We start from the raw sequence: 8,374 nt of genomic DNA on the forward strand, positions 1-8,374 counted from the left end.
GTGCCCTAAGGAAGGATGCTGCACCTTACTTGTGATCTGCTCCCTGGCACAGACTAGCTGGAGGAATTTTTATTGCTAGATATTCATGAGGCAAATCTCCTGGGACCCTTCTGGATGCTAAAGAGGTTCTACAAGAAGAGCCCTAGCAAAACAATGATGTGGTAAGTGTGAGCAGCTAATAATCTTAATAGCTAGGGGAATTGCATAACCGATGCGGATGGTGTTTAAAATCTGCTCACCTGCTTCAAAAGGCTTCCTTCTTGCTTGTATCACTCATTATACCTTCGAAATCAATATCTGTCTTCCTCACACAGCTCTTCAATCTGCTTGAGTCTTTAAGCCTCTATTTGTTTATTGATTGCATGTGCCAGGCTACAAATGGCCTTGATGTCTTACTGCTTTCAATACGCACTGCATAAGTGGCGTGTGGCAGTCTCCCAGCCCAGGAAGAGAAGGTGCTTCCAGTATCGGGAGAACTGGGACTGGAAGGCTTCCTGACCATGCCTTCCCTGAGCTCAACCACGGCAAGCCCGGCTGTGTGCCCTTATTACCTGCTGAGCCAGGTGCTTCTGCTCCTGGCTGAATGGCAATACCAGAGCATCCCTCGGGCCCAGACCACCTTTCCCACAGCACTCAGCACAAAAATCTCTGTAAGGGAGACCAAGTCCTCAAAGAGAGGACTACATCTATGGAGTGATTTGCACAATAGAGCTTAACGCTAATTAAAAACAATGCCAGAAATTGGGAACAGTTTAAAGCAGACATGTGATGAGAATATCATATTTGTTTTGCCCCCATCACCTCCTGGTGGCGTGGATTTGGTGGAGGCTGCTGAGCTGTGGGTTGTTTGGGATGCAGCTGCCTGGAATTCAGCCCCTGAGGGCCACCAGCACAAACTTATCACTAGTAGGGCTCTGCTAGTGGGCCACCAGTAACTGCTTCGTGAGCAGGGCTGGCCAGGCCCTTGGAGAACATTGTTGTAGCTTTAGTTTTGCTGTGTATGCCACTACAGCTGGCCAGTGAATAGATAAGGCAGATAAACATACCAAAGCACATCAAGGGCTGGGGCATGGACACCGAAATGTACAATTCTTAAAAGCATTTGATGAGGGGAAGCTAACACTTGTCTGCATCATAAAACCGTTTTATATTTAGCGTGTGAACAGTTTCACAATCTTTTCCCGAGGCAGAATTTCTCTAAGTAGCCCCAAATGAAAAACAGGACTCCTGGATTCCTGCCCCGTGCTGTGGATAAGCTGTGCCTTCTGGTAAGACCTATGAACCTTGGTTTCCTCCTGGAAGAAAGTTTTCTTCCTCCTGCAGCGCTGTGGTCGTGCCTAGGTGAATGTACCTAAAAGGCTCTGTAAATGGGGAGCTACCAATGGCCTTCTTAACTAATATTGATCAAATGAGGCAGGTAGAATAATCGATCATTGTGCCTTCAGCACAAGAATATACCAGTGTGTTCTGCAGACAATAGCAGTGGTGACTGCAGACAACAGAAGATTTGAGCTATGCGTTGATTATTACCAGTTAGTGTAAGACTTCAGAGAGAAAGCGTAGAGAACAAATTGCAGGCAGAACGATTTCAATGCCAAAAGGGCCATCTTGCCCTGGCAATGCACGGTTTGAGTGTGGTTCCTGGGTGCTGCGTGCTAAATCACTCGCGAGACAGCTGGAAGCGATTGGCTGGCACAGAGCAGCTCCGGCAGCCACGCTGTAAACAGAGCAGCGCTGCGAAGCTCCGAGCCGCCTCCGAGGAAGACACTGCTCGCATTTGAACGCCTGTGACAACGGGCAGCTGAGAGCACTGAAACAGCACGCTGCTCCATCTTTGCTTCCAGCTCCACACGCTGGGCGAGGACTCCAGCGAGGCGGCGGGGGGAACGGCTCCTGCTCGTTACCATCCCTGGTCGCTTCATTCGGATGAGAGTTGGACAGGAATATTTGGGTGGGTACGGGGTGAGGAGCATGGGAAGGTGATTTGAAGTCAAGGACCTGCCTGAAGGTGCCCGAAGCCTGATATTCCTCGCAAACAACCGTGCTCGAAGTTGGAGGAGGAAGCTGAAGGTAGGTGCTCTCTGGGACTGAGCAGCCTATCGAAGCTGAGAGCAACCGCTGGGGACCTCTTGGGATCGCACTCCTAGGAAGAACACCAGAAAAACAGGAGTGCTGTGGATTCAAAGCCTCAGCTGCTGCCAAACTTCCAGCAGATGCATCTTTGAAACAGAAGTCAGGACTGGCAAACAACCCGAAAGGAAAAACTTGCATTGGCCGGGTCCTGGGAGAGCAGGTGGCCAAAAAGCCGTCCCTTCCTTCCTCCGTTATGTTCTCTGGCTAAGTGTTCTTCTCCATGTGTGGCAGAGGTACGAAAAGCCTCAGCAAATTGCTTCCCGGGTCGGTGGCCAAAAGCAAATAAACCATTTTGGAAAAGTGTGTGGATTGCTCAGCAACCTTCCTGGAGAATGTCTGACCAGGAGACCGAGGACTTTGGAGCAGAAAGCCTCTTAGACAAGTCTAAGATGATTCCCAGCCTCCCACCGTATGACATGGATGACCAGCTCCTCCCCAGGGAGCCACGGAGCACCTGGTGCTGCTGGGCATGGGCCCTGGCGATAGTCACCATGAACTTCCTAGTCTTCTTCATCAATCTTCTCCTGCTGCTTGTCATCTTCACAGTTGTCTTGCTCCCCACCATTGTGGTGGTTTACTTTGGCTTCCAATGCCACTCTCGGGTAAGTAAGCCTCGTTCCCTTTGGCTGCTAACAGCCACCCCGAAGGCAGGACGACCCACGAGGGTTTTATTTTAGCCTGTGGGGAAGCAGTGGCTTTAAAACCAAGGCTACAGTCCCCGTGCTTTGGCTCAGTTTTTATGTGGGGAGGAGCGTACAGACTTCCATGAGGCTGGTACGTGTATAGATTGAGCCGAGAAGAATCGGTTTATGGGGGTTCACACAGACCTGCAGGCTCCTGGCTGTGCAGGGGAGCTCGCTCTCCTGCCTGGTGCCCATGACGCAGCCACCATCAGGGCTGGCACATTTGTATAGCATAGTACAGGCTTTGTGGTTTCTGGGCTGCCTGCGAGCAGCTGGCTGGCACCCGTGCTTTCAGTGTCAGTGGGCTAGCACAGAGAGGCTCTTGTGGCAGAGACGGGGAGGACACTGACATGAGCTGCCGTGACTGCCTGGGTCCTTGGGGGCAGAGGCAGCATGGGACCCCGGGTCCTGATCCTGTGCCCTGCTCTTAGTGCAGCTGTTTGTGTAAAGTGATCCCAGACCAAGAACCCCAGCATTTCACAAGCCTGCACGAGATAAGAGTATTGTGGTGCAGATGTTTTACAGCAGAAGTAAAGTTTGACCCATCTGAACGCTAGCAGGAATTAGCTTGATTAGTTTTTTTTTCTTTTACCTCTCCCTTCTTCAGTATAGGGGGAAATGGAAGCTTGGTTGGGTAAAAGAACTCTGTTAGGGTTTGCTACTTTCCGTTTAAGTAAGCTCTCTGCAGTGACTGTCCTGTTTGATCTGCCTAACAATTGTAGCACTAATAAAGTCTAGCTGAATCTATAACCCCCTCCGAAGCCAGCCTCATGTTCAGGTGTTCCTGCAGCTCCTCACTTACCCCAGCCTTTGTGTTTCCTTGCTGGGTAAGGGCTCCAGCTGTGGCTGCTCCACGTGTCTGCTGCCCTCTGAATTTCATTATTCCGAGAATACTTATGAATTTCCTCTTCTTAGTATATTTCCATAAATATGTTTGGAATCCTTTGACTAAGTGGATGCAAAGAAGCACTTTTCCTGTTTTCCTCACTGGCAGTCACTGCTAGGCCAGCTCGGTCTGGTTTCTCTTGCTGATTACCCAGTGTTAGAAGCACTCGCTTACTTTCTGCCTTGGGGAGGGAAAAAACAAACCCCAAAGTACCTTCTCCCAAGAGGGAGGATGGGATTAAAGGGTAAGATGCTCTTGGCCTCCCCATTCCACAGAATCTGAACTAAAGGGAAGATATAAAACCTCAAACTGACGTATTTAGCTGAGAAATGCTGAAGGGAGAAAGCTCTCCCCTTCCCTTTAATAAAAATCTGTGCATCCCATCTAATCAGCCAACTCCTCGGGACCTCTGAGCAGATCCCGGCGTGGGTGGTAATGTTTTTCAGCACATGGATCCCTTCCTGCAGTGAGGGCACTGCGTTGTGCTCTTCAGCTGATGTCCAAGAACACGAGCTGTCAGCCCGCCGCTCCCCCGTCTCAGCTCCCTGGCAGAGGGACTGGGCTTTGCTGCTTTCTGATGTCCCTGCTGGTCTGAGAGGTTTGGCTTTTGGTTTTTATAGCCCTGAAATAACGACGGCTCTGAGCTGCTGTTATGGAAAAGCCTCTCCTCATCCTGCAGACTAACAAACAGGGAGACATCTGTCATGGTAATTCCTCTGTCGAGCAGGGCAGACAAGTGCCGCTGCTGCTAGTTGGAGTGAAACATGATTCACAGAGAAATCCCGTACCTCTGGGCCAGGCAATTCCCACTGTAGCTCTGACACCTGAAAAACATTCCTGTAGGATGCAAGCGTGTGATCCCAACAGGGCAATGTGGGAGGCTCTGCAGGGCCTGCGGGCAGGAAAAGTGGTTCAGAGAGGTCCTGACCTCTCCCACCTTTCCCGTGGCCTGAAACTGGTTCTTCAAAGTCATAAATGTGAACTTCAAATTGGACCCAGAATGGGAAAGAGCGTGAGGACTGCCGCACAGAGATAGCCCTCCCAGCTCTGCCCACCCTCACCTTGGAAGACCCCGAGCTCTCCTTTCTGCACACAGTGTTCTCCTTGATGGCTTTGGGCGTTGAGGAGAGGCAAAAAGCTTTTGAGTACGGCAGAGTACATCAGATGTGAAAGCAACTGTGCTGCTGTTAGCTGCGAGGGGTCTTTTAATGCATACTTGTCTTTTAAGGCGAGGTAGAGCAGGAGTACTGCAGGATGGCTCGACAAGGGCTGCCCTTTGTCTCTGGGCTGCTGCCGTTCTGTGCCTTCCTTGTAGCCGCAGGCTGATTTCTGCACTGCAGAGCCATTAGATGGATTATTTTTTGGAGTGTGATTGTGTTTCTTGTACTGCTGAAAGAATACAGGGGAAAAGAAAAAAAAGGAAAGGAGACTGGAGGAGGTGGGGGTAGCCCAGGGCAGTTGTTAATCCAGAACAAGCGAGTGGCTTGACTTGGTGCTCCTGCTGCCAGGATGGAAGCGGGGCTTTGAACCCGTCAGCCAGGAGCAGCTTCCGTGCAGGGTGCTCTGAGGCAGCACGGGGTGGTCAGGGCCTCCTGGCAGGCCTGGGAGATGCTGGGAGGCTGAAATGAGTACGCTGTGCCCGAAAACAGAGCACAAAGCGGCCTTGGAAGCCTGGGGGGTGGGCTGTGGAGTGACCCATCTGTCTGCAGAATCGAACGTTTCTGCTGCATTTTATTTACTTTGTTATAACTGCCAGCATGCTGTGCCACCCATGGCGGTGTAGCTGCAGGAGGCCTCTTTATTTGGTTTGCAGCTATCAAACGCTAAGCTGTGCTATTAGGGATAACTTAATAAAGATTAACGCTTCCTGCTTGAGGATCGGTGTGCGGTGCTCTTCTCTCACAGAGCTGCTGGAGTAATTGAAAGCCTGACTAAGTGTTGTCAGTCACGGCGTGGCCTGGGCATTGCTGAGCTCAGCTTGCAGCGGGAAGAGGCCTGGCTCGCTGGGAAAGCACTAAAACCCGGGGGTACTTTGGTCACTGCTCCTGTCCACCATGAGATCTGTGATGAACTTTCTCCCTCTTCCTGCAGGTGCTGCACTCCACGGCCCGCTACTGCAAAACCGTCCTGGACGACAACAGCTCTTCTGCCCTCATCATCCTGGGCTTCGTCATCATGTCGCCTCTCATCGTGGTGGCCATGGCCACCTACTGCAGCCTGGCGAGGCGCCTCCGCCTCTTCATGTGCTTCCAGCCCTGGAGCAGGGCTGTGTACAAGGGGGTGAAATGGCGCTGGTACGAGGAGGGAGGCCTGTGTGGCTGTGCCAGGGGCTGGAACACCCAAGTCAAGGCCTGGGTATGAGTCTGCAGCACCTGAGTCCCACCCAGCTCGCCCTTCTCCCTTCCCCGTCCATCCCCACCACCTCCCACATCACCTCCAGGCCTCTGCAGAGCGGTGCCCAGCTGTGAGAGGAAGGGAGAGGTGGTCACAAGCCGGCTCCTACGGCTTCGTCTGTAACCAGGTATAGGATGCTGTGAGGGAGAGACAGGCAATGCAAGCCCTTGATGTTAAAGCCGATATTCGGAAGAATGGGGACTCTGGCCAGCGCCTGTTGTGCTCAGAGCAGCTCAGTGTCCAGCCTTGGCAGCACGCTGTGCCTCACACAGGTCCCAATATCCGTGTATACACTTAGTGAGAGCAGCTGTGGACTCTGTTCCATGCCTCAGAGGTCTCCTTGGGTCCAGCAGCATTGGGGGAAGCATCCAGCCATGTGGAAGTAGCTGTGGTTTCCCCCAGTGCTGGGCTGCCTGTGTTTCAAACCTCTTGCAAGGGGTCTGCAGGTCGCTGCCTCTGTGGTGGCTGGGATCCACAGCTTTCCGACCCACCACGAGTTCTTCCCCCACTTACCTGACCCTCCTTCCCACAACCTGTAGCAGTGCCGTGCTCGTTTTGCCGTGCCTGAGCCAGCTCGCTGGGGTGGCTGCAGATGTTTGTGCTGATCTTTGGGTCTTTCCCCTTTTCCAGCTGCTGACCTGAAGTATGCTTGCCTGGTGGCGGGTACTAACCTGCAAACAGCTCCTTGCCCTTTGTCGTGGTCAGGTTGTTTTGTTCAGGTCAGTGTTAGGGCTCCTGGCAGGACGAGCTGGAGACCCCCAGTGACTACCGGGGGTCTTCCACCCCCAGGCGTGCTGTGATGCTCTCCTCAAACCGCGGTGGGTCTCCGGTTCGGTCAGCGGGGCCGCGTGCTGCTGACCACTGCGAGCTGTCCCCTCTCCCCGCTGCTGTTCCTCTGCCTGCCAGCTCTTGCCAGCGCTATGTGTGAATAAAGCTCATGCCAAATCTCCACCGAGGGAGTTTCTGTTCTGTCTCGAAGCTGTCTCGAAGCACAGGCTGCACCAGGACTGGGTGCCTGGGGCCTGTTGTAGCAGGCAGGGCCGACAGGAGCACCAGTGTAAATCAGCACATAACTTCTGTACTTGTTTCTGAGGATTGATTTATTTATTTTTTTTAACTTTTTGTAAAGTGCAGAACTTTAGCTCTGTCCTCAATTAGTCAATTGCACAACTTCGTGATGGAAACAAGTCTGAGCTCTGAATCCACAGGAACCTGTGTGCTGTGAGTAGCCGGGCGGCAGTGCTGCGGGGCTGCTTTGCTGGCTCGGCCCGTTCAGCTGAGTCATTCTGCCAGCTTTCATTGCCACTTATCGCCTCCTGAGAGCTGCAGCAAGCCAGAGTCTCAACAAACCACCTCCACAATGCTCCAGGTGTGACAGGTCGGATATAGTTTCATTTACAGTTCAAGTTGTCGCGTAATGCTGCTGTGTGCTGAGGAGCGAACGAGGACGTTCCAGCCCAGCACGAGTGGTCAGAGGAACGCAGAGTTGGCGTTCTCCTGCTTTTCCCGTTGCTCTAGGACTTTGCAGGGTGGGAGTGCCGACTAAACTGCCTCATTCATGTGTTTTTGTCAACCTCACCTGGAGCTGGAGTCACATCTCGGTAGCACAGCAGGCCTCGTAAGGCGAGCTGTACCTTGAGGGGGTCCTGCCACGGGCAGACAGCATGGAGATGTGCTGTAAGCGGTGCAGAAGCTCTGATGCGAGACAGGATTGACCCTAAATGCCCTGCTGGGAGCACAGAGGCGCCCTTGATGCCCTCTGCCTTGGGGCAGCTGTGCCAGCAGGGGACTGCGCCCGCAGATGCCAGGGGGAAGCTGCTGCACACCAGGGGCTTTGTTCTGGGAGCACCCGGCCAGCGTGGGCTCAGAGCACAGCTCTGCCTGGCACCCTGCTGAAGGACAGTGGGGTTTTCCCATTTTTTCCCCACTGCTGCTCTGATAAGAGGCTACACAGTTCTTAAACCAGGCATTGCGCTCTCCCGCCCAGCCTTGCAGCGTGGTGCTTAAGCCATTCGCTGTCCTTCGGCCAGCCTCTCCTCTTCGATGTAAGCATCAGCTTGAGAGCTCTTCCTCCTCGCCTGTGAGTGTGACCCAGCCACGCTGGCAGGACATATACAAAGAGCCCTTCAAGGCTAAGAAACCTACCCAGAACGGCGTGCTGGAAACGTTAGAAATGAACCAACGTTTGCAGGAGTATTTCATTTCTGCAGCGTGAATCCCCAGGACAAAAAATCGCCCAGAAAAAGCTGAAAGTGCAGCAGGTGTCAAGCAGTTAATT

General features: G+C 52.8%; 1 protein-coding gene across 1 annotated transcript; it reads left to right on the forward strand.

The window, feature by feature from the left end:
- The first annotated feature begins 1,696 nt into the window (after positions 1-1,696).
- TMEM278 (transmembrane protein 278) lies at positions 1,697-7,045 on the forward strand. Its single transcript, XM_080563621.1, has 2 exons — positions 1,697-2,735; positions 5,794-7,045. Exons 1-2 carry the CDS (start codon positions 2,466-2,468, stop codon positions 6,061-6,063), a joined length of 540 nt encoding a protein of 179 aa, XP_080419747.1. The 5' UTR covers positions 1,697-2,465; the 3' UTR covers positions 6,064-7,045.
- Positions 7,046-8,374: the final 1,329 nt, after the last annotated feature.

This window comes from Anser brachyrhynchus (assembly GCF_964034855.1).
Source record: "Anser brachyrhynchus genome assembly, chromosome: 21".
NCBI classification, from domain to species: Eukaryota; Metazoa; Chordata; class Aves; order Anseriformes; family Anatidae; genus Anser; species Anser brachyrhynchus.